General features: G+C 49.3%; 1 protein-coding gene across 1 annotated transcript in view; it reads right to left on the bottom strand.

Annotated features, from left to right (window-relative positions):
- cdon (cell adhesion associated, oncogene regulated) overlaps window positions 1-26,941 on the bottom strand; it is a 43,890-nt gene that overhangs the window by 7,545 nt on the left and 9,404 nt on the right. The window contains exons 2-17 of the mRNA XM_061216916.1: window positions 16,994-17,207; window positions 16,509-16,655; window positions 15,700-15,843; window positions 14,763-15,053; window positions 13,921-14,166; window positions 12,175-12,314; window positions 11,021-11,195; window positions 9,632-9,807; window positions 8,678-8,852; window positions 7,599-7,882; window positions 6,658-6,832; window positions 6,057-6,173; window positions 4,501-4,707; window positions 3,269-3,450; window positions 1,476-1,581; window positions 134-256 (exon numbers count right to left, since the gene is read on the bottom strand). Of these exons, the coding sequence (XP_061072900.1) occupies window positions 134-256; window positions 1,476-1,581; window positions 3,269-3,450; window positions 4,501-4,707; window positions 6,057-6,173; window positions 6,658-6,832; window positions 7,599-7,882; window positions 8,678-8,852; window positions 9,632-9,807; window positions 11,021-11,195; window positions 12,175-12,314; window positions 13,921-14,166; window positions 14,763-15,053; window positions 15,700-15,843; window positions 16,509-16,655; window positions 16,994-17,135 (2,830 nt within the window). The 5' untranslated portion in view covers window positions 17,136-17,207. The remainder of the gene's footprint in view (window positions 1-133; window positions 257-1,475; window positions 1,582-3,268; window positions 3,451-4,500; window positions 4,708-6,056; window positions 6,174-6,657; window positions 6,833-7,598; window positions 7,883-8,677; window positions 8,853-9,631; window positions 9,808-11,020; window positions 11,196-12,174; window positions 12,315-13,920; window positions 14,167-14,762; window positions 15,054-15,699; window positions 15,844-16,508; window positions 16,656-16,993; window positions 17,208-26,941) is intronic.

Raw genomic sequence — 26,941 nt, 5'->3', positions numbered from 1 at the left:
GTGTGTGCAAACGGGCGCCCTTTTCATAACAGCCACATACTCACTGCTGTTTATTTCCACATACCTTTGGTTCCAAGAAAGATTACCCATGCAAAAACTCAATTACCCATAATTCTCTCTCATCGGGACTCACCTTTGGTCTCACAGATCATGACGTTGCTGTACTCGCTCTCTCCTCCGTCGTTGAAGCACTGCATCTTGATGTCATAGGAAGTCTCGGGCTGGAGCTGGCCAATCAGGTGCCAGTGCTTGCTGCCTATAAGAGGAAGGAGGCGGGGCATGTACCAGTGATGTCAAGGAGTAGTTTCCTGTAACCCTCTCTCTTCCCTGATTGCCTCTCTCTTTCTCTCTCCCTGTCTCTATCACTGACAGCTGTGTTACACTACACTGCTTAATGGTAGCTGAGTATTTGTCCTGGACATCCTCCAATGTTCCCTCTGCATGTGCACTCACACACACACACACACACCGCACTGTGCGGCCCTGCACACAGATACACCACAGAAACATCACACAGCACGACTGTTCCACAAAACACAAACACACACATACAAAAACATTGTGGTCCTGCACAAAGACACACCAGAAAAACATTGTGCAATACTACTATGCCACATAACACACACACACACACACACTCTCTCACATGTGCACACACACATACACCATGTGGCCCTTCACAAAGACACCCGACAGAATTACTGCACACACACACACACACACACACACTTCACATTGCAAACAATCCCATGAGATGCCCAAAGGTCGTGGCCACCTTATCTCTGGTATCTGGCTCAAACAGGCATGTGATTCACTGACAGAGAGTGAGGGCTGAAATGAAAGGGGGAGGGGGGGTTGAATTAGCCCCTCTATGACAGGATGGGAGCTGGCCCCCCAGGCTAGCCCTCCCTGCTGAAATTCCTGATGGCAATCTGAGCCCCTTCAAGCAGCCAGGTTTAGGGTTACAGTTCTGGGTCATTAACGAGGTAGCCATTTATTAAAGACACATTTCACCCTGCCAGCACCACTCACCGCGCTTCCCTCGTCAAGACGACGACCACCTCATTCACTCCTCACCTCCACTCGCTCTCTCAGCAGATATCTTTTACCCCCCTCCTGCCCCCTGAGTGTAGCTGCTGTCCACTGTTCTGTGTACAGCCACCAATAAACTGCTGCACAAACCGCAAACAAACTGCTAACCGCTAACCGCAAACAAACTGCTAACCGCTAACAAAATGACATCAAAACAAATGGCTAACATCTAAGAGATTGCATATAATCCAATTAAACAGCTTTTATAAAAAATTATGATTATTCCTTGCCTTTGTCTTTTCTCACACCCAAAGTGGGAACCACCAATGCTCTGATGCACAGCAGCCATTTTGCGCCATTCTACGTAGGCAAGCCAGATTACGCACCTGGCTTAAGGGTACAAAGGCTCTCAGTAACCAGCCTGGATGGAACCCGGCACTCACCTTCCACCACGTCCCTCTTGTAGTCGCTGTCGTTGTCGCTGTCTGTGGGACGGTAGTAGATGTAGAATCCCTGAATGGGAGTGTTGTTGTTGCTGGAAGGAGTGTACTGGGGCACAAAAGAGAGGAAGAGACATTTATCATCATCATCATCAGTTATAACAACAACAAAAAAAACAGGACCAAACATTGATGACAGCAATGGAGAAAAAAGTCCAAAAGCAAACATTGGCAGAAGTATAAATACAATTTTTGCCCATAGGAGAGTAGGAATTTTTTTGTCAGTGTTCTAGAATTCGCTTGGTTTCAATAACCAGAAGTGATGATTACATCAGTGTTAGAATGTTCAGTTGCATTGCACAATGTTACATTACAGGCATTTGGCACATCCACTTTATGGTACATCCAGAGAGATGTACCATAAAGTACAAAACCATAAGTGCGCTGAGAGCCCAAGAGGGAAGTACAGTTCCAAGTGCTGGAAGTGACCACATAGATAAAAACTTGTAGATTAATTGGATAACAAACTGACAAAGAAGGAGCAATGAAGCAGTTTTAGCAACTATAACACTATGAATGGTAAAGTAAGTGCATATAAGTGCGGTAATTACAGAGACAGCATACAAAATTACTAATTACAGGGAGGTAGGGAGGGGAGGAGAAAGGTGCAGCCTGAAGAGGTGAGTCTTCAGTCTGCGCTTGAAGGTGGTCAGAGTGTCTGCTGTTCTGACCTCCACAGTTAACAACAGTCTAACCACATATTTTGTGACCTCACATGTTGTGATTGGTGAATGGAGGCAAGAAAGAAAAGTACAGGAAAAGGGGAAACAGATTTGGGCAAACAATGTACCTCCAACGTCCCTTCATCTAGCCGTTTCCCAGCCTTATCTGAAGCCTAAAAATATCCCTGTAGCAATCTCAGCGGGGCCTCTCGTTCCCCTCCTGATACGCAGCCCTAATCACACCGAGCCGGGCCGATTACAGGCCTGACTGGACGCCGTTTGCCACAAGTACAACAGCAATCTCTGAAATGGCGGGGTGTAATCACAGGGAGGATCAAGAACAAAGACCTTCACCCGACTGAATAAAGATGTTACAGTGGCGTGCAGCTGAAGGGGAAAACATTAGTTCCTCTTTTACTTAAATACTCGGATAAGATGTTATTTTTCAAAGAACAACAAAAAAACACAGGCTCCCCGGAGGCCCTGAACGTCTGCTGGTTTCTGTTTTCACCTTAAAATTAGAACCTGATTCAGACAGAAGTAACCGCAAGAGGTATATGTGTATTGACCAAATAAGTACCGAGTAACAACAAAAAAACAACTGTCCCTGCAAGCTCTCCAGAACCAGGGCTGTATGGAGACCGGTATTACGCCGGAGTTATATACGTTGTGACCTTGAAATTATATGGTTCTATCTGCATTCTGAGTAGTTTTGTGATATTGAGCTTCAAGGCTCTCACATCCTAACACAGCAAAACTGAAATGCAGGGCAGTCATTTTTAGCCAGATACCGTTATAGAAACAGAAAGTGATAAATGTTCTTGTCTTGTAGCATTTTATTGTGGTCCAATTTGTAAGTTTGTGGTGCATATGGCTAATTAGTTGATTGAGCCAGGGTCACTGGTGGCAGCAAAACCCTGTATACACACCAGCCCTCCAGGACTGAAGTTAATCCTGCATACACACCGGCCCTCCAGGACTGGAGCTGCCCATCCTTGTTCTAAGGTATTGGCGCGTAGGCTGAGGGTTGGGTGAAGATCGCCCCCTAGAGGGCGGCGTCAGCGGGGCACTCACGGTCCAGCGCAGCATGATCTGCGAGTCGCTGACGGCGTCGGTGGAGGTGATGTGGGGTCCGGCCACCGGGCGGCTAGAGAAGGGCGGGCCAGCGGGAGAGACCCCGTACGGCCTGGAGGGGGCGCTGTGGGGGCTCTCTCCGTATGCGTTCAGTGCCACCACACGAAACCGATAGGCAGAGCCTGGGTGACAAACAGGGGCGGGACGGGGGAGGGGGGTGGGACAGGGGAGAGGGGAACATGTCGAAAAGATTAAATACGCGGGTTTACCATGAGCGGGCCCCGCTGAGACTGCACAGAAAGGGCAGGATGGGGTCAGGGGTCAGCAGGGCTACAGGACTTTAATCATTACAGAGGCTGCACACTCAAAATTCCTTCCTGGTCCGCAGCCGAGTTTCAGTTTAAACTCAGAATGAGGAGTGGGGGGTGGGGTGGTTGTCAGGGGATATGTTTCACTTTAAAGCACACAGAACATCAGTACTGAGAACAGGCCATTCAGTTATCAAGGCTCACTGTTTACCTACAGTCTTGAACAAGAGTGTCAAGCCCCAGTCCAGTACTGCTGCAGTATCCGCAGGTCTTTATGGCTTTGCTTCAAACCTAGGCCTTGGAAACCAGGTGTGAGGTTTTTTAGCCAGTCAGTGAAACACATGAAAAACCAACCGACCCTACAGCCCACTAGGACTGGAGCTTCACTTCGCCCGTCTGCAGAGAGAACCCAACCCCAGGTGAAGGGTCACTGCCTCACCTCCACACCCTGCAATGGTGTTGCAAGAATGAATAAAGCTGTGTAAATATCTTGTTACAATGGGACAATCTTTGTGCTTGTAGCTAGAGAACAAATATTTATTCTTCATGGCATGCATGAATATTTCTGCTATGACGTGGCCTTAGGAAGGTAAATCAACTACAAATAATTAACCAATAATTATGGGTGAAAAAAGGCATAGATGAATCGTGATGCATCGATATAAGTGTGGACATTCAACTGCATCGATTCTGAAAGTAAGAATTTATTATATTTGATTAAAATAACTATTTTAATGAAAAACCTACTGTAAATAATGCACATCTCAAAATAATTGAACCGACTGAAATGAGAGATTTCAAGATGCACTGAATTGTCTCCTAAAGACTTGTAATCGACTCGTTGTGATGTCAGAGATTCACAGCCCTACCGCTCAGCAGAAGCCCTAGGCTGGTTGCCATGGCAGCACATGCACTCGGTCTCACCTGGCTCCAGAGTGCGCACCTCCACCGACAGTTTGAGGGGGGAGATGTTGTCCGCGGCGACGGCCCAGTCAGCGTTCCGAGTCTGGCGGCGGTATTCCACGCGGAACGCCGTTATCGGAGAGCCGCCGTTGGCCCGCGGGATCCAAGTCACGTAAACCGAGCTCTCGGTCGCCATGGAAATGGTCGGCCGGTCCGGGGCCTCTGGAACTAGGGGGCGGGACACATGACATCATCACATTTATGTGGACGGCCTAAGAAGCTCCCGTTCACAGTGAAGCACAAAGCTCAGAGCACAGATATTTACTTTCTCAGCACTGCCCATGTAAACAGCTGATCTTACTGAAGCAGGAATGGATAGGGGTACTAAGGCTGGATTGAGATGCATTACACTGTAGACCTGGCCTTAAACCAGCATCTCTCATAAAGGAAACAGGGATCTGCTGTGACCTCAGACTTAGGAAACATTTCATTGTAGAGCTGTTTAAGAGGAGAGGAAACTGTATCCCCCAAGGAGTACTTCCCTTTAATCGTCATTCTGGGAGGACAGAACAGAACACACACGTAATACACACAGCACACACACAGCACACACACACTTAGCATCCTATCAGAGAGGAATCAGTGTACTTACTGTCCCAGCTCCTCAGAGAGAGACATAGAGAGAGACAGAGAGAGAGTAATAGAGAGAGAGAGCATGAGAGAACAGCGGTTAGTGAATAGGCAAAAAGGAACAAGTGAGACTGGGAGACATGTAGGGGGATCGAACCAACGACCTACTGGAGTTAGTGTCATGGTTTTCAATTGAAAAGATTTATTTGTGTTTAAGATTTTCAATAAAGAGGATGAGGCAGAATCTTCAGAATATCAGACTTGATTCTCTAACAGCGATCATAAAGCCGTGGTGTCTCTGTAGAGTGACCCAAATCCGTACAGTTACAGATAGGCTTCATTCAGTTTCCAAACAGACTTATCGCTGCCCAACAGGTGTCTCTTTTCATGATTCACCAACTCCTTATCTGTTTCATTTACATAGGCTGATGTTCACTGGTTGGCACCAATCCCAATGACTGATTTTGATTATTTTGATATGTGGTTATACCATACAACAACATAATGGATATTACAATGGAATTTTCCAACGTTAGCACTTAACCACAAGGCTATGGAACAATATAAAAATAATAAAATATAATAATAAGACACAGTTGCATGACATACAGACGCATGTATGTCCTTAGAGTTACATCATAACTGTAAACGCACATGATTACAGTCGTTTCTTCCCTAATTAAGGCGGGGAAGTGATGTCATGGGAACTAGTCTTGCTCATATTTGCATGAATAGCACTTCAGTACAAAGCAAGACGTCAACATCAAAAAACCCTCGGCCCCTGCCAATAAACCAATGTTGTTCTGCACAATAACTGCTGTGAATGAACGCTAATACGCGCAGCAATATCCCGTAATAGGGCACTAGCATGGGTTATGTACTGTAATTATGACTCTGAAATATAAATCATAAGCACAGTCCAGACGGTCCTCCCCCACAGTCCTTACCGCGGTCAGGAATGACCACCCCGAAGTGCGTGTTGGTGTTCTCGTTCTCTGGAACCTTCTCAGGCTGGAACAGAAAGGGGGCCTTGGAGTCGTTCTTGCCGGAGGACGTGCTCTTTTCTGAAAACCAGAGGGAGGGAGAGAGGGAGAGAGAGAGGGGAGATCTGTCAGGAAGGATGGAAGAGTGCAGAGGAGACATGGACTCTGAAGTACAGAAGAAGAGAAGCTGCTTTCCTTTAACGGCGTCACTTTTACAGTACCTTAGCCAAATGCTAAATACAACTGCACAGTACACACATGCACACGCACACGCACACACACACATACACACACACATACACACACACGTGCAAACACACACATACGCACACATACGCACACACACACGCACATACACATTTCTATGGCTCATTAGCAGCCACCCTTCTGCTGAATGTCACAAGCATTCAGAGAACTAATCATGTTGTTATTTGACAGGCTCTGCAGGTTTATTAAAATGGCGCCCATGCCAGGTGTGGATTTTGGGCGCTGGCAGGATTTGGGGCATGGGGTTTGGGACCGGAGCAGGGTTTGGGGCTCTGGGGCTCTGAGGTGCGGTACTGACCCTTGGCGGTGCGGAAGGTGAGCATGGCGGGCTGGCCCTCCCCCGCGGCGGTGCGCGCCACCATCAGCACCTCGTACAGGCTGGAGGGCTCCAGGTCTGCCAGCTGCAGAGCCTTCTCACTGCCAGGGACCCGCACCGTGTGCCAACTGCCCGCCACATTCCCCACGTCATCCAGCTGCAGAGAGAACGCACGTACACACACACACACACGCACACACACAGTATAGACAGCACACACACACACACACACACACACACACACAGTATAGACAGCAGACACACACACAATGAATGAACCAATGCAAACAGACAGTAAGGCAGACGCATAACCACACAACGCAAACGTCCCACAGACAGACACCAAACAGGGAAAGAAAGAAAACAAACATGGCCGTCAGTCGTATCTCCGAGCTTTCTGCCAGTCTCAAACCATTTTGCCAGAGCCCGAAACACAGAACGTCAAAGTCACATTTTCCACAGTCCACAGAACAACAGGCCCGTCTGCCAATGAAAATGACAGGGCTTTTGTTTGAGTAATTGTGCTGTTGGACAAAGCACTGTGTTTTATGTGCAAGTGAGCAACTGCCAACTCTCCATAGCACAGCCTCGGCACAAACCGCAATAATGACCCAAGTGGACCTCCTCACTCCTCACAGAAATCACACTGTGAGTCCTCCATTTTAACACCTTTGGCTACTTGAGACATCACTGGGTTTAATGTTCATAATCATGTTCTCTTTGGGTACAAATGAGTATGCTTTCCAAACAAATTAGTTACATATTATACTGTATAGGGTACCACCCCAGCGACAAGCATTCATACATTTTTAGGCACTTTTTGTACCTGTGTTTCTGAGAGAGTGGTAGTACCCTGCATGGTCAGAGTAGGATGTGAACCACATCCGGTTGTGGTTGTGAGGGTTTGTGGGCGCGGTGCTCACCTTGCGGTACCTGACGAAGTAGGCGTTGATTGGGCTGCCCCAGTCCCGCCCCGCCCTCCACTCCAGGTCGTACACGTGCGGTTTTTGGGTCTGCGGGGGGCTTGTTATGATTGGTGCCTCGGGAGTGGGCGTGTCACTTTTCCCCTCGACAGGCGTGTCCTGGCTGAACCCCAGCTCGTCCTCCTCTGAGAACAGCCCCTCCCCCTCGTCCCTCTGGATTGGGTTAACCGAAGGAGGAGGAGGAGCCTTCACAGTCATAGTCAATGTAGCACTGACCACGGGCACTGTCAATCAAACACAATGGAGACTATTCATTGGCTGCCAGAAACAGTCTGTGGGGCTCCAAAGTCCTGATTGTGTCATCCATAAGAGAAATAATTGGATTCCCAAGTCATGACTGCTTAAAATAAATTTTTTATGACAGTACTGTTGCTACAACACAAAATACAAGTCCATTTTACATAAATTCACGGTCTAATTATACTTTCATTGCCTCTTCTTCCAGAAAACCACTTATAGTGAATGAAAGCAGACCCGGTTTTGCACATGCCACACACACACACACCCTGGACAGACTGCAGAAAATCTTCCAATTACTGGAAAAGTTAGAGCAGTGAGAGGGGTTTTACTCCCGCAGTTTACAGAAGTGTGTCTATGGTGCTGTAGAGCAGAAGCCAGAGAGGCCTGGAGACTTTCACATTCATTACCTTTCTGCTAAAAGAAAAAACAAGGGAAATCCTGGAGACCCAGAGCAGAGAATAATAATCCTGTTTTGGGGCGCTGTGGTATGGGACAGGAGCAGGGTTTGGGGCGCTGGAGTGTGGGACAGGAGCAGGTTTTGGGGTGTGGGGTGCAGGACAGGAGCAGGGTTTGGGGTGCAGGACAGGAGCAGGGTGTGGGGTGCGGGACAGGAGCAGGGTTTGGGGCGCTGGACAGGAGCAGGGTTTGGGGTGCAGGACAGGAGCAGGGTTTGGGGTGCAGGACAGGAGCAGGGTTTGGGGTGCAGGACAGGAGCAGGGTTTTGGGTGCAGGACAGGAGCTGGGTTTGGGGCTCTGGGGCTCTGAGGTGTGGTACTGACCCTTGGCGGTGCGGAAGGTGAGCATGGCGGGCTGGCCCTCCCCCGCGGCGGTGCGCGCCACCATCAGCACCTCGTACAGGCTGGAGGGCTCCAGGTCTGCCAGCTGCAGAGCCTTCTCACTGCCAGGGACCCGCACCGTGTGCCAACTGCCCGCCACGTTCCCCACGTCATCCAGCTGCAGAGAGAACGCACGTACACACACACACACACACACACACACACACACACACACACACACACACAGTATATATAGCACACACACACACACACACAGTATATATAACACACACACACACACAGTATAGACAGCACACACACACACACACACATACACACACAGCATATATAGCACACACACATACACACACACACGCACATACAGTATATACAACACACACACACATATATGGACACACACAGTATATATAGCGCACACACACACGCGCACGCACGCGCACAGTATATACAGCACATACACAGACACAGACACAGACACAAACACACACACACACACACACACACACACACACACAAACAATAAATGAACTGACAGATATTCCTCCTGAACTCCTCACTCCTCGCAGAAATCACACTGTGAATCTGCCGTTTTAACACTGAAATCACACTGTGAATCTGCCATTTTAACACTGAAATCACACTGAGAATCTGCCATTTTAACACCTTTGGCTACTTGAGACATCACTTGGTTTAATGCTCATAAGGTTCTCTTTGGGTACAAATGAGTATGCTTTCCAAGCAAAAAAGGTGCAAATTAGTTACATATTATACTGTATATGGTACCACCCCAGCGACAAGCATTCATACCTTTTTAGGTACTTTTCGTACCTGTGTTTGTGAGAGTGTGGTAGTACCCAGCAGGGTCAGAGTAGATGGACTGAAGGATGTGAACCACATCCGGTTGTGGTTGTGAGGGTTTGTGGGCGTGGTGCTCACCTTGCGGTACCTGACGAAGTAGGCGTTGATTGGGCTGCCCCAGTCCCGCCCCGCCCTCCACTCCAGGTCGTACACGTGCGGTTTTGGGGTCTGCGGGGGGCTCGTTATGATTGGTGCCTCGGGAGTGGGCGTGTCACTTTTCCCCTCGACGGGCGTGTCCTGGCTGTCCTGTACTCCTGCAGTTTAACAGAAGTCTGTCAATGGGGCTGTAGAGCAGAAGTGTGTCTATGGTGCTATACAGCATAAGTGTGTCTATGGTGCTGTAGAGCAGAAGTCTGTCAATGGGGCTGTAGAGCAGAAGTGTTGCTATGGTGCTGTAGTGCAGAAGTGTGTCTATGGTGCTATACAGTATAAGTGTGTCTATGGTGCTGTGGAGCAGAAGTGTGTCTATGGTGCTGTGGAGCAGAAGTGTGTCTATGGTGCTGTAGAGCAGAAGTGTATCGATGGTGCTGTACCGCAGAAGCCGGAGAGGCCTAGAGACTTTCATATTCATTTCCAGCCTTTCTGCTCACATAAAAAACAGGGGAAATACTGGAGACAAAGAGCAGAGCATAATAACACGCTGTTGGGGCGCTGTGGTGCAGGACAGGAGCAGGTTTGGGGGAAGGGACAGGAGCAGGCTTTGGGGCTCAGGAGTGTGGGACAGGAGCAGGTTTTTGGGATGTGAGGTGTGAGACAGGAGCAGGGTTTGGGGTGTGGGACAGGAGCAGGGTTTGGGGTGTGGGACAGGAGCAGGCTTTGGGGCTCAGGGGTGCAGGACAGGAGCAGGGTTTGGGGTGCAGGACAGGAGCAGGGTTTGGGGTGTGGGGTGCAGGACAGGAGCTGGGCTTAAGGTGTGGGGGGGAGGACAGGAGCTGGGTTTGGGGTGCGGGGTGCAGGACAGGAGCAGGGTTTGGGGTGCAGGACAGGAGCTGGGTTTGGGGTGTGGGGTGCAGGACAGGAGCAGGGTTTGGGGTGTGAGACAGGAGCACGGTTTGGGGTGCAGGACAGGAGCAGGGTTTGGGGTGCAGGACAGGAGCAGGGTTTGGGGTGCAGGACAGGAGCAAGGTTTGGGGTGCGGGGTGCAGGACAGGAGCAGGGATTGGGGTGCGGTACAGAAGCAGGGTTTGGGGCGCTGGAGTGTGGGACAGGAGCAGGGTTTGGGGTGTGGTAGAGGAGCAGGGTGTGGGGTGCAGGACAGGAGCAGGGTTTGGGGTGCTGGACAGAAGCAGGGTTTGGGGCACTGGAGTGTGGGACAGGAGCAGGGCTTGGGGTGTGGTACAGGAGCAGGGTTTGGGGTGCAGGACAGGAGCAGGGTTTTGGGTGCAGGACAGGAGCAGGGTTTGGGGTGCTGGAGTGTGGGACAGGAGCAGGGTTTGGGGCTCTGGGGCTCTGAGGTGTGGTACTGACCCTTGGCGGTGCGGAAGGTGAGCATGGCGGGCTGGCCCTCCCCCGCGGCGGTGCGCGCCACCATCAGCACCTCGTACAGGCTGGAGGGCTCCAGGTCAGCCAGCTGCAGAGCCTTCTCACTGCCAGGGACCCGCACCGTGTGCCAACTGCCCGCCACATTCCCCACGTCATCCAGCTGCAGAGAGAACGCACGTACACACACACACACACGCACACAGTATATATAGCACACACACACACACACACGCACACAGTATATATAGCACACACACACACACACACACACACACACACAGTATATATAGCACACACACACACACACAAACACAGTATATATAGCACACACACACACAAACACACACACAAACATAGCATATATAGCACACACACATACGCACACACATGCACATACAGTATATACAACACACACACACGCATATATGGACACACACAGTATATATAGCGCACACACACACAGTATATATAGCACACACACACACAATGAATGAACGGATGCAAACAGACAGTAAGACAGACGCATAACCACACAACGCAAACGTCCCACAGACAGACACCAAACAGGGAAAGAAAGAAAACAAACATGGCCGTCAGTCGTATCTCCAAGCTTTCTGCCAGTCTCAAACCATTTTGCCAGAGCCCAAACACAGAATGTCAAAGTCACATTTTCCACAGTCCACAGAACAACAGGCCCGTCTGCCAATGAAAATGACAGGGCTTTTGTTCGAGTAATTGTCCTGTTGGACAAAGCACTGTGTTTTATGTGCAAGTGAGCAACTGCCAACTCTCCATAGCACAGCCTCGTCACAAACCGCAATAATGACCCAAGTGGACCTCCTCACTCCTCACAGAAATCACACTGTGAGTCCTCCATTTTAACACCTTTGGCTACTTGAGACATCACTGGGTTTAATGTTCATAATCATGTTCTCTTTTGGTACAAATGAGTATGCTTTCCAAGCAAATGAGTTACATATTATACTGTATAGGGTACCACCCCAGCGACAAGCATTCATACATTTTTAGGCACTTTTTGTACCTGTGTTCCTGAGAGTGTGGTAGTACCCAGCAGGGTCAGAGTAGGCTGTGAACCACATCTGGTTGTGGTTGTGAGGGTTTGTGGGCGTGGTGCTCACCTTGCGGTACCTGACAAAGTAGGCGTTGATTGGGCTGCCCCAGTCCCGCCCCGCCCTCCACTCCAGGTCGTACACGTGCGGTTTTTGGGTCTGCGGGGGGCTCGTTATGATTGGTGCCTCGGGAGCCTTTACCAGCCGTTCTGTTAACAGAAAAAACGGGGAAATCCTGGATACCCAGAGCAGAGCATAATAACGCTCTGTTTGTGTTTTCCATTAAGAGAGAGGTTCAGGCCAGAACAGTCCACCTGGGACAGCCTTAAAGCTGGGAACCATTCTGCATCTGACACGGGCTTGGCAATGGAGAAATGGAATTTCTTGTCCCTCTCTCTCTTGCTTGCGCCCAAAGACATCCAGAACACAGTGTGTGTGTGTGTGTGTGTGTGTGTCTGGGGGGGGGGGTTAAGCATATAGAGGGCTGCGTGTCGAGGGCGGGCGCAGGGGCCAGTGTTTGTGCCGTTTTCGGTGTGCCACCCGCTTCACTCTACAAAGCACACAGCCCCGAAGATGGAAATACAACACCGAGCCCCAGGACCACAGCCCGTTGCCAAACATTCCTCCCAGTGGCCATTAAAATACCACACAGAACACCCTCCACCCTCCACACACACTCTCTCTCTCTCTCTCGTTCTCTCTCGCTATCCATCTCTCCCTATTTCTACACCAAGTGTAGGGTGCCAAACACCCTACATTATCATCTCATGTTGTCTACTGCCTCGCACTGTGTATTTTATCCGTCTATCAATGTCTCAGTACATTCCAGTGTCCTGTTTTTTTTCTTTTTTTAGAAAGTACTTTGAGTCCACTGTATGAAAAGATCTGTATAAATAAATGTATTAACTTTATGTATACAGCCATAACTGGGTGGTCACCAGGTGCAAGCGATATCACAATAACGTTTCTCATTCCCAAAGTATTCCTTAAAACACGCATTACTTTATAGCGTTAAAGAACAATGGCCGTCTTTTCGTCGATATCGGTTTCATCTCCCGCGGTCGGAGGAGCCTTTTTCTGGGAAGTGTGAAATGAACGCGGGGAGTGTTTGACACCGGCGTCCCACCGCTAGCGACTCGGCGCCAGAGCGCGCGGGGGAAGCTGGCGGCGGAGGCAGCCGTCGGCCGTTAGCCGTTAGCGCCAAGGCTACCGCTGTGCCAGATTGCGCGGTCGTAAAACGAGAGGCGCTGGCGTGCGTCGCTGACAGGCTCGTGGCCCGCGTCCCGGCGCAGCCTTTCCCGCGGCGGCTCCCAGTATTCCGCCGTCCGGCAGCTCGTTCCCCACGGCGCCCATGGAGCGCGCTCACACTTCCCCAGAGGAGCCCTTCCAAAAAACCGCTCTTTCAGGCTATCGCTATATCAATAGTGTAGTGGTTAAGATTAAGGTTAAGGCCCCTGCTTAGTCTAATCAACTGTAAGTTGCTTTTGATAAAAACATGAGCTAAATAAATGAAATGTAATGTAAGGTAATGTAAAGTTTAGAGTGCTGGCTAACAGACATTACCCCCCCACCTACTATTTTAACCCTTTATTTGACCAACTTGACAGCTCAAAAAAAGAACAGATTTCATGACCAGAGAATATATACACCCTGGAAAAATCTGTTCTTCTGGAAACTGGATGATGTTTTAACACTGAAGAATGCTAGCATGGGTATTGAGATATATGAGATTCTGTAGTTGCTGGTGTCATGTGTTGAGATTTTGAGAAGCCATGGATTTAGCATGCAGACCCCTCCAGATTTCATTAGGAGTACCTGATTGGACAGTGAGAGCACCAGCTGACTGAGCAGATCCAATCCCGTTGTCCGCCAAGCACTGGTAAACGCCCTCCTCCTGTTGCGTTACCGCAGCGATCTGAAGGGAGGAGCCAGATATCTCGAGGCGGGGTGAAGGGGTGAGGGGGGCGGAGTTGAACAGCCAGGTGATGTTGGGGGCGGGGTTTCCCGTGACGGTGCAGGTGAAGGTGACGGAGGAGCCTGGAGATGCCTGCTCCGATACAGCTAGATCACACATTTTACAGAGAGAAATACAGTCTCACTTACACATTCACAGGCCAAACTTCTCCAGAGTAAGAGAGTCCAGACACAGTCCTCCCAAACACTGTGAATATAATAACAATTACCACTACCAGCTCCACACTGACAGATACAACAGAACAGAACAGAACAGAACAACCCCACCTGGGAATCAAACCTGCAGCTTCTGAACTACACGCCCAGCTCTCTAACCACTGCACTGGTTAGGAAACTGGAAAAAGCAGCAAAATGCACCATGTTACAGCTGCAGCAAGGCCGAAAAGGTACACGAACACCACAGCTAAATGTTATAGTAGACAGAGAAAGAACTATTGAACAACCAGTCACTATTTCAGTACTGCACATTTTAAAAACTATCAAACAATCAAACTTTATTCATTAAGCACATTTCCTACAGCGGGTGCAACTCAATGCGCTGTACATAAAAAGACAGAAACAAACAGGGTGATTGAAAGATACACAAAAGCACACACTGCTTGATGAGGGATTTCCGGAAGAGCTAAAGAAACAGGAACATGATCCTGATTACACTCCAGGAGAATAAAACTGATTTCTCTCACCGAGGACGCTGACGGTGTAGTTTGCATGGACCCAGCCCCCAGTCTCCGACGGAGCGGAACACTGGTAGTCACCGCCATCACTCTCCCGGGCGGCGGTGAGCACCAGGTTGTTGTGTAACAGTCTGTGATTGGATCCCACCGCCACCTCCTGCCCGTCTTTGGTCCAGCGAGCGATGGGCGTGGGGCTTCCCCCCAAGACGCACTCCAAGGTGGCGGACTGGGAAATCGCCACAACGACGGTCTGAGGGGTGGTTGGGTACACCATCCGCACTGGGGAGGGGGTGTCGGAGCCTGCGGGGGATGAGGGGGGGCAGTCAGACAGCAGCAGTCAGACAGCAGCCCTAGAGTACACTTAGGGGTGTGCAACTGCATTCCTAATGGGCTAATGTGTGTGCAACACCTGTGTCAAATACATCATTGTTTTGAATTCAGATACTTTTTTGAGCTTGACTAATCTTGCCTGGTGCTCTTGAGCCAACCAAGGTGCAGTTAGCACTTTTTTTTGTGAATATCATAGCTTCCAATGCACCAGACAAGCCAAGCACAGCTTCAAAAAGTATTTACTTACATGACAGTTATGTATTTCACCCATGTCTGGCTTTTGTTTCAATAAATACAAGGTTCTGTTCAACACAGACACTTTGCTCAATTGTAGAGATACAGCACCCCAGCCAGGAATCTAAGCCTAGTTCCCATTTCACTACACTGCTGCCCCATTGTGTGTAAAATACGGATGGGAAAACTATAAAACTGCGGCCTGTCACAGCCCTTCCCACGGCGGCTCCCAGTATTACAGAAGGAAGTTCTAGTGTGTCACAGTCAAAGGTGTCCTGCTATGAAGGAGAGAAGAGGTTCTAGTGTGTCACAGTCAAAGGTGTCCTGCTTTGAAGGAGAGAAGAGGTTCTAGTGTGTCACAGTCAAAGGTGTCCTGACTCACGTTTGACGATAAGCATTGTTCCACGGGCCTCCACATTGGTTTCCTGGGTGACTGGGTTGTACGCTCCACATTTATACATCCCCTGGTGCTGGGGGGACACGGACACAATCTGAAGGTTCCCAGACGGGAGAATTAAATATTCGCCTGGGGAGGACAAAAGACAACCAGATCAGTTCTGAACTTCTCAAACTATCAAGAAAGCAAGCCCTCCAGGACTGACGTTAAACCTGCAGACACTGCGGACATCCAGGACTGGAGTTTGACACCCCTGTGTTGGGCATTTAGCCTGACATATTCAATCCATTTCTACAGCTGTGAGTATACAGGAGAAATTCAGGCTAACCATCATACTCAGAGGTGCAATGGCAGTGCCACACCAGAGAATCGAGCCCACAACCTCACTGGCACTCAGTGCTATGACCAGACCATGTGTGAAATTCCTCTACAGTTTAGTCATCAGTCAAATTCCAGCAGAATACTGTCATAAAATAAATATTTATTTTCACCAATATTCAGAATGAAATTGGAACGGTGTAATGTAAATGTACCTTTATCATAAATAAAGGTACATTTGTGTTAAAGGATCAAATTTCCCAAATGCACCCTGAAAGTACATTCCTGTTCTCTTTGGCTAGAAATGAGGTGCGAATGAATTATATATTGCTGACTAGGAGTACAATTCTATGCACCTATAGGGTACCGCCCCAGCGACAAGCATTTGCATGTGTGTGTGCCTGCGTATGTGTGTGTACACATGTGTATGTGTGTGTGTGTGTATGTGCACATGTGTGTGGAGCAGCCATAGTTACCTGTAGACTTGTCCAGCCACTCCCCCCGTACCCGGACGCGGGGCAGGGCTGGGGGGTGGCTGAGGGGCAGGGGGCACTGGATGAGCGCGGTGCTGCCCTCCTCCACACTCAGAGAGCGCTGGGGCGCCCTCCCCGAATCAGCAACGTCTGCAGGGAACGGGACGGTCAATCAGTCAACCGCAACAACAACATCTCCTTATCTCCCCTCCATTTATGCCAATCATCAATCATTTATGGTCAATCAACCAATCAAATCAGGAATGAATGAACCAAACAATCAATCGACCAATGAAACAACAAATCTACAAACCAATCAATCAACCAATTTCTGTATGGCTAGACCATTTAAGCCAATTTTGTAAAGATCTGGAATGACTGCATTCTGAAATTTTCCTTCACTGTCCAGGGTAACAATATAATCCATAATATATGCATAAACACATGCATGTTCTGTAAACATGCATGAGTCCACCATCTTAACTTACCAACATGTAGAAATAAGTACACATGAATCATGCATATGTACACGTGGATGTCAGTGATGTGCATAGACATGTGAGAGCAGCTGACGAGGCAGGCCTGGCACAGATACAGGAGGGTGGAGAGGACCCCAGGGCGGGCATCCATGGTGCACCCTCACCCCCTCCGGACCCCCAGAGCCGTCCCAGAGCCTCAAGGTCTGCCCCTCTGCCCCGACACCTGCAAGAAGAGGAGAGGAGCCTGGTCAAACGGGTCCTAAAACTGCAGCACGCCCCAGTGTGACCCAATCCAGAACTACACGATACCGCCAGGAACAGGACCTGAAAATCCACTGCACACACTGAGGGGAATAACTGCAGTCACAACAGTCATAACGCAGTCAAAGCGCATTCATAATGCAGTCATAACAGTCGGAATGCAGTAATAACACAGTCATAACACATTCATAATGCCGTAAAAATCTCCAACACAGCTAGCAGAGCTCATCGAGTCAGGCTCTCAAAAGCACAGTGCGCTACATCAAAAGAATCACAATTCATGCAGAGATGCAAAAAGGAAAAACACAGATCTGAGCGCAGAGCAGGTCCAGAGGAATTCACTTCTTGTTTATAAAACACCTGCATCGCACCTCAGGAAAATGTAAGATTTATATCCAACTCTTCCTTACTCTATTTTTCATTTTTTACTGTCCATTCAAATACAAACCAGGTGAAAGAAACCGGACCCTCAACTTTCCATGCAAGCAGTGAAACTCAACCCTCCCACACACACACACCACACACACCACACACACACTCCCGACACCCGAGACACACACCCTCTCTAAACCCGAGCCCAGTCCAGAATTCCAGCCGCTTGGATAAGAGCGTTCCCTCTCCTGTCTGGCGGCCTGCCTGTCCGCTAACCCATCCCGGAATTGAGAATTGCACCCCCCCAGGTCTGACAGCATCCCGGCCGTGTGGGGGGGGAGTGTGTCACTGTCCCGTCACACAGTTCTGCCCCTCCACAGGGTCACAGAGACCAGGTCCCAGGACAAGAGGGGGTCCGAGAGGAAGTGGAAAAACCTAATTAGGAGCATTCTTCTGCTCCTTTTGAAGAACCGACGCCCCCCCCCCCCCAAACGAACCCCATCCTGCCACCCGCTCTCCTCCCTCTTTCCCTCCCTCTCTCCCAGCACCTTTTTCCCCTCTCCTCCCCTTTTTTGATCAATAATCCGGTAAGGGGCTTTGATCACTGGCTCCTGGTTGGTAACCGTGGTTTTGAGCTTGATGTGGATGGACAATGGCCGTCCAGCTGGGACATTCAGGCAGGCCAAGTCACCCGAGGACCGAGCCTGGGGGGAGGGATGCTCAAATTAAAGCCATGGTGTCTGGGAGGGGTTCAGTAGAGCTGAACGAGCCGGTACCCCCCCACCCCTCAAACACACACACACCCTCTCCAAACCCCCAGCCCCAAACGGACCAGCTCCCCTGTTGTTGCGTCTCTGCCCCTGTACAGAAATCAAACCCTCCGGCTGCGTGGAAAGCCTCAGAGTTGCAGGAACGCCTCCGAGGAGCGCCTTTAAACCTGTTTATGTGCCTGTTTCTGCCTGCGGTCCGCTATCCGCTGTGGCCTTCCGTATCCGCTCTCCTGCCCACATCACTCACACACACACACACACATACAATCACTGCAGAATTGCTGCAGAGCTGCAGAATTGTATCACTGACTTTCCACTGAAAACGGGTCTGAATGACCTATACTGGAGCCAACCGCAGTGGCGCTAGTGAGCACCATCTCTCAGCATGACCAGGCCGCTTGACACACAGTCCCCCAGCCTGCAGGACAGGCCCTGGATGGAGGCCAGGTTTTTCTCTCCCACAATGCTCTCTGGTGAAAAGAGAAGAGGACGACGTGGTGGCTCAACACTGTGGAGTGGCAGCCAGGCTCCGAATACGTCACTCCGCTCACGTCGGCCCCCCAGCCCCCCCGACCCCTCCGACCCCCTCGGTAACCCCAGGGCAGGCGTGAGGAAGGCAGAGGAGGAACCGCAGGAAATAATAAACTCTCCCGGGTCCCCCTCTCACCCAGGGGTCAAAGGTCACCGGGGAGCAAAGAGGCCCAAGCGGGCAGCGGGTGTCTGACAGCCCCCCCCCACACACACACACCCCCCCACACACCCCCAGGGTCAGGCTCGTCTCTCAGCGCCCCCCGGGGGAGGAACGTCAAAACTCCCACTCCCTCCACACAGAAACACGCACAGGTGCGCACACATCCTACAGAGTACTGCAGTCAGGGAACTTAAACACTACAGAGCTCATTTAAGAAGAGACTGTAACCGCATTTCATCTTTTTGTGGTTAATTGATGTCGAACTGACCGCATGTTACCCTGTAGACCGGCCTGTAGCGTAGTGGTTAAGGTAAATGACTGAGACACGCAAGGTCAGTGGTTCTAATCCCGGTGTAGCCACAATAAGATCCGCACAGCCGTTGGGATCTTGAGCAAGGCCCTTAACCCTGCATTGCTCCAGGGAAGGATTGTCTCCTGCTTAGTCTAATCAACTGTACATTGCTCTGGATAAGAGTGTCTGCCAAATGCCATTAATGGAAACGGAGTGTGTGAACTGTTGTGCTTATCAACGCAGTGCTAGTGTGTGTGAGTGTGTGTGTGTGTGTGTGTGTGAGTCCCTGTCTCTGTATTGGGTTTCATCCCCCTGTTACCAGCAGCATTCTCTAATGGCTCCACGCTCAGCTTGGAGACTGGCTAATCAAAAAACACCCGCAGAAAGTTACGATTTTCCTATGAGTCATAGCAGGCACTCTCTCTCTCATGCTCTCTCTCCCTTCATCTCAAGCTCACTCTTTCCCACTCATGCTCCCTCTCTCTCTCTTTGGCTCTCGGTCTATGTCTCCACCATTTCTCGCTCTCTCACTCTCAGGGTTTGTCTCCATCCCTCTCTCTCTCTGTCTCAGATCACTATCCCCTGTTCTCAAAGAAAATAATATATAATTACAACAATGACAACAGCACAGAAAAGCACATGAGCATAACGAACAGCTATTAAGCAAATCTTCTCCACGGCAATGTTCACTTGGCAGTTATGTGTCTCGAAAACTCAAGGCTGTGTCTGACAAGAGGAAGAGGAGGGGGTCCCCATGCCCCTATCTGTGGCTCTTTCTTCACACAGCCCCCACCCCGGGTCTCGTCACTGCCACTCCCTGGGTCCCACTGGGGACCAGTAAGGGACGCACCAGGAAGGGGAGCCATTTTGGCTCTATCTACATGTCAAAATAAGGGGTCCGCAACAATGGTCCTGGTGAGCCGTGAGGTGTGCTGGCTTTCGTTTTTCACCTTAAAATCAGCAACCGAGATTCAGACCCAAGAAACCAGGTGAGTTAACGGTGTAATCGGCTGCTTTCAGTGATAAATGCTGAGTGACCACGAAAGCCAGCTCACCAGGCTGGTGAGCGCTGGTCTAAATGCGGTGTGGACCTCAATCTTACATGAAGCAAGGGATAAGAGAGGAAAAAGCGCAGAGGAATACAGAAATGGACGAACAGGTGGAGAGAGAGAGAAAAATGTTGCCAAGGACACGCACCAGGATGGATAAACAAGCAGACCGGAGACGGGACCCTTAGTGAAGGGGTGGGAATTCTGGGCTTGGGTGCAGAGAGGGGGTCTGCGCATTCAGCTTCCCGAAACCCCCCCACAGAGGGGCATTTTCAACACAAACCGCCCCAGGGCTGGGAGGTAGGGGAGGGGAGGGGAGGGGGGGGCAATTCCCTTTTCAGCTCAGTTAATTCAGCAGATTAGTTTAATTAGACTCCTGAATTAATTAACTGGGAAAATCCCATATTAAAATGTGAGGATTTTGGCCCTTAAAGGGATAGTTGGGTATTGTTCCAGTTTAAATATATGTTTTGAACTGGCTGATACCATTTCTGTGTTTAAGGATATTGTAGATAGTTCCAGATGTTTCTGAGCTCATCAGCTGTACAATGACATTAAGGAGTGGACCTCTGAAGGAGTTATATAGCTCTTAAGTAGGAACCTTCATTATAACGTGTTAGTGAAAACCGTGACAAAAAGGACAGGTAAATGGACGTGCGGTGGGGAGGCGGCCCTTGTGTAAAAGGGGGCCCTGGGAACAAAAGGATGCGTTCATGTCCCTGCAGATCAGACAGCATGGAGACTGAACATGAGCTGACTTTTCACTCAAAATCCGTATCCTCATCTCCCCCAGTCCAGTCCAGGAGTCCAAGCCAAAGTCAGAGGAGAGGCACACAGTTATGTACACCTTTACACGCTAACAACCTACACACACACATACACTTAATGAACGCATGCACACGTACTCAACCTACACACACACACTCAATGCATGCACGCACGAATGCACACAAGCACAGACACAGACACAGATGCGCACGTGCACAAGACATTCTCTCCTCTCTGTCTATCTCCCCCCTCTCTTTCTCTGTCTCTCTCCCCCTCTCTCTCTCTGTCTCTCTCCCCCTCTTTCTCTCTCTGTCTCTCGCCCTCTCTCTGTCAGCCAGCCCGGATCCACACACACACCCCAACCTGCCTGCACTCGCCCCCGGCTCCCACTGACAGATCATCTGCAGCACTGAGACATTCCAGAAGCTTCTCTAACACACGGGGAGAAAGAGAGGGAGGGAGAAAGAGAGAGAGAAAGGGGAGAGAGGCAGAGAGGGACAGAGGAATAGAGAGAGATGAGAGAGAGAGATGGAGAGAAATAACAAGAAATGGGGATAAGGACAGAAGAGGAAGAAGAGGAAGAAAGAATGAGTGAGAGGGATGAAAAAGAGACTCACTTCCCACCTTAAGCACCCAGACCTGAACTACACCTTCTCTCCAATGAAAGAGAGGGATGTTACAGGAGAACATCGTCACAGCAGAGAGGGGGAGACTTTTAATAACACATTACGATGGAATGCATAATTGCAAGAGAAGGTTTGCCTGAGAGCAGCTTCACCGTGTGGCCTGATCTTCATTGATGGCAGAACCTGCCCCCATCCCTCCCGATCTCTCTCTAAATAGAGCATGTTACACACATCAAAGGATTCAGAGAGATAACGCCGATAGAGGTTTCTTCTTCAAGGTTTTTTTTGTGAGAGAAGTGACATTTGCTGCCACAGAGTCAATTCCATTTAAATTCAGAAAAATCCCCCCAGATCTGCTCAATGAGCTTCAATGTCGTTTGGTATTTAAAATGGCTTGATTCACAGTCGCTATGCGTCATTCATTTCAAATTTAAGGGGATCAATTTCACTGAGTGAAACTCAAGGAAATTAACTCAAATCCAATTCAAGAAATTGCGACCAAAGGAAGAAAGAAAAAAAAAAATAGATTAAATACAATCTAGAGTATCATTAGGGACATTTTTGTTGACTCAAATTGAATTAAAATGAATTTCCTTGAAGGGACCAAATTGAAATGGAATTGACCCCCCCCCACCCCACCCCGCACCCTGGGAGTTGCATCGTGGGAAAGGGGTCGAGGATGCAGACAACGGAAAGGTCTCGTGGATAAGGCAATCAGATCCAACAAAGTACCATTTCCCAAGGAAAATCATCCGCCACAGCCCACCCCATCCACCCTACTCTCCCCAGTGACAGAACCCAGACCTAGGAGACAGCTCTAACTCCAGCCCCAGGCTTATTGGCCTAGCCCTCTATAAGTCCATGGGATGGTGGGAAGGAGGGGGAGGAGTGGGGAGGGGGCTGGGCGAAAAGCAAATAAAACCTGTCTTAATTGGAATTTTTTTGTAATGTCTTGTTTTCCTGGGAGTGTAGGGAGGCGTTTTGGGGGAGGGGGGGTATTGTACGTGTATGCATGTGTGCGTGTAGGGGAGGACGTTTCCCAAGGTTTTTTTATTGACCGGCGGGATTAACTACAGGAGGGAGATTGAATGGAGTCTTGGACATGGGCGGCAGGGGGCCCCCAAAGGAGAGGGTTCGTTCCCTGGTTATCGTCAACCCCCCCTCCCCCTCACTCCCCCCCCCAAAAAAATACCACCTCTCCCACTAAAACTCGCTGCCAAACATTGCCAGCCCTCGTCTCCATGGTGATGCCCTCCCTCCGCCTACACGGCCGATTTCACGGCCATTTTGGCTCAGAAAATAGAGCTTGCGTGTGGCACCAGGTAATTCTCACACAAATGAGGTTTCCAGAAGAGGACCGGCTTGCCCGGGGAGGGAAGGGTCAGGACATCGTCAGCATCGTGAACCGTGTGCATCTGATTCACAGCCCTGGAGACATCAGCCAAGGAGCTAGTGATAGGCAGCATACAGACAGACAGAGAGACAGACAGACAATTAGGGAGAGAGAGAAAGAAAGAGAGAGAGAGAGGCAGAACAGAAGTTTTGGAGACAAGCACTCCACACCTCAAGCCAGAAGTAAAGCTATTTGAAGGCTCTTACATAAGAGCTATATAACACCGTCATAAGCACTGAATAGCACATTCATAAGCTCTACATAAGCAGTTATGTCAATAACTAGATTGCCAAATGACTAAAATGTAACTAGATGGTGTGTTATGGCGTGTTATGTCAATATTGACATCACCATGACATACCAAGTGAACTGACACAAGATCCTTATGTCGGTTATTGACATGAGCATTTATGAACGCAGTGCTTATGAATGTGATATGTGATATGTAGTGCTTATGAAGGAGTTATATAGTTATATAGGAGCCTTCATTATAACGTGTTCGGGAAAACTGTGACAAAAAGGACAGGTACATGAACGTGCGGTGGGGAGTCGGCCCTTGTGTAAAAGGGGGCCCCGGGAACAGAAAGATGTGTCCATGTCCCTGCAGATCAGACAGCATGGAGACTGAACATGGGCTGACCCTTCACTCAAACTCCGTATCCTCATCTCCCCCAGTCCAGGCCTCCTGGACTCCCTCACTACCCAGGTCACCACGGCAACATCGCCGGACCTACAGACAACAAACTGCTTTTTCTCTCCCTCTTTCCCGCACTCCCTCAGACAGTCTCTTGGCTCAGATCCCAGTGAGTGCATATAGATTAATAATGCTGTCTTCAACATTTAGAGAGAAAGAACATGGAGAGTGAGAAAGGGGGGCAGGTTCTGAACACAGACTGCAAGAGGCCCGACACTCGCCCTTGCAAACACTCATATGAGGAACTCAAACGCCAGAGTAACACTTAGGCCCGGGTCTATTCACATGCATCAACGTGCACACTCTCACTAAATGGTAAATGGTTGGCATTTATATAGCGCCTTTATCCAAAGCACTGTACAACTGATGCTTCTCATTCACCCACACTCACACACCAACAGTGATTGGCTGGCATGCAAGGCACCAACCAGCTCGTCAGGAGCATTTGGGGGTTAGGTGTCTTGCCCAGGGACACACCCCAGGCAGGGGATCGAACCAACAACCCTCCGACTGTCAGACGACAGCTCTTACCACCTGATCCAATGTCGCCCCTAACTCTAATTCATAAAGATACACACACACACATTCACACTCACACTCGGACACTGTCTGTGTGACCATTCAGATACACACACAGTCACACTCGCACTAACTAAGATACACACACGCATTCACACTCACATTTGGACACTGTCTGTGTGACCCTTCAGATATACACTCAGACACACACACACAAGACACACGTGCGCGCACACATGCACAGCTATGATAGCACAAGGGATCTTCCACAACACCACATCCTGACCATCTGCTGATGAACCCCATAACACCACCAAACGGAGACCACATTCATCTCCCTTATGTACTTGGCATGGAACCAGCCATAAACAGGACAGACAGACACAGACAGATGCACATACACACAGGACATACACACACACATGCGTGCAGACACACACACACGCACCCACACACACGCGCAGACACACACTCACACAGACACACGTACACACGCTCCACCACGACACTCAATAACAAACACACGCGAAAGCTTTTCTTTGGCTAAACAAACTGTCAAAGCTACACAAGCCCGTGGGTGGTTTTATTCCAGTGTGACTAAAGATCTGTGACTAAACTCCTGTGTGTAAACTCACAAACACATTAACATAAATATACTGCTCCAAAACAGAGACTCTCAACAAGTGCATCCATCTTGCGGTTGTCTAAATGTTTATTTGGCAAGCCTAACTCGCACTGTATCGACCAGAAGCACTTGCTGTGTAGTTTTCCAAACAAACTGAGTTCAGAGTGCAACAGATTTTCAGTCTGAATTACTGCTCCAAGCTTGACAGCAAATCACACTCCAGCATTCTCTCACTAGCTCCTTCATCAGACACAAACACTGGAGGTCAAAGGTCGAGTGGTCATCAGCATTACACATAAATGAGAGAAATTAAAATAAACACATCATCGGGGCAGGGCAGGCTTTATGTTCATCACTCTAACTATCCATTGGCTGATGCAGCAGTTCCCAAACCTTAATATTTTTTTTATTCAAGGCCCTCGAAAATTACTATAAAGCAGAAACGGTTTACCATGAGGGCAGCAAAGCTTGTCAGAAATGAGACTATGTCGTATTCATATCAAAAATCTTCATGAGTCATAGGACGAGTGTTTTTGTAAGGCACTGTTTTTGGAACAAATTACAAAATAACGGTAAAGGCAATAAATCACAATGGAATTTCAGTTGTACTTTAGAAATGTGTAATAAATAAAATGCAGATATATGACCATATATCTTTAATTAAAAGAGGGTTCATATTTTCCCCCAAGCTTCCTGGGGACCCTGCAGGACATCATCCCGGGCCCCTGAGCCCCAGTGTGCCCCCTGCAACGTGCTACAGTGACGCATCGCTATCCCAGCTGCAGAAGGGGACCTTGTTTCTCTCCAGCTCCTTTTAACTACAGGTCAAAAGCGTGATTTCTGGACACCGCTGAACTTGCACAGCGTCAGATTTCTGGTAAACGATCCCCTCCGCGCCCCCCCCCCCCCCCCCCCCCCCCTCCCTGTGCGTCTCAGCAAACAGGCCAGTCGGCACGGCGATAATGGGCTTCGCAAAAACGACTCATCTGATCATTAATCTTCCACTGGCCCTGTAACAGTGAGCTCTATGTGAGAGCATTCCTCTGTCCTTCTTCTGGGGAAACGCGTTGCGTTCTCATGCACTTTCTTTCCCCACAACTTTTCCCACTGACACACTGACATTTTCCATACTTCCCAAGGCTTGGGAATAGGATTTGAAATTGTCCATACGTGGGGTTTTTTTTACATGAACAGATGCATTGTGGGAACCCCTGTACAGTACACACAATGACAGTTATGACCACACATGACAGACATACAGAACATCCAATCACAGCACTCTGGGTTGGGGTTCACACCTAGCTCAATCGATGGCCTTTTAACGGCCCACTGTTGGACTGCCATTGGTCCAAATGGTAAACGGACTGTATTTATATAGTACTTTTATCCAAAGTGAATGCCTCTCATTCACCCATTCACACAGACAGCGATAGGCTGCCATGCAAGGCACCAACCAGCTCGGGAGTAATTGGAAATCATGGATCGAACGGGCAACTCTCCAACTGCCAGACAACCGCTCTTACCTCCTGAGCTAATGTCGCCCCCATCTCATGGGGCTAAAGCTCCACTAGCAGACAGCCAGAGCGCAGTATTCCCCATGAGGGTCAGCCATAGAGAGAAGCCAGTATAGCTCAGCCGCTGCTGTAGTTCCCATTCCCATACCGCCAGTGTTGCCCGCGGCGAATCCGACGGCCGCCTGGCTGCTTATTTCAATATATTCACAAATACATTTCACATTCCCATACAGGGGCCTTTAAGCTGCACTGAGGAAATGAACAGACTTTCTCACCCCCCCCAGAAACTCCACCCCCAGAGAAAGAAAAATAAATTCATCTTAAAAACAGGATGAGAAAGAAGTCAAAGTACGGACACCCGTTCTCAGAGCTTTACTTGTCTC

Source organism: Conger conger, chromosome 13, assembly GCF_963514075.1.
Source record: "Conger conger chromosome 13, fConCon1.1, whole genome shotgun sequence".
Taxonomy (NCBI): domain Eukaryota; kingdom Metazoa; phylum Chordata; class Actinopteri; order Anguilliformes; family Congridae; genus Conger; species Conger conger.
The sequence above is the reverse complement of the archived record's forward strand: the minus strand, read 5'-3'. Positions and strand labels throughout refer to the sequence as shown.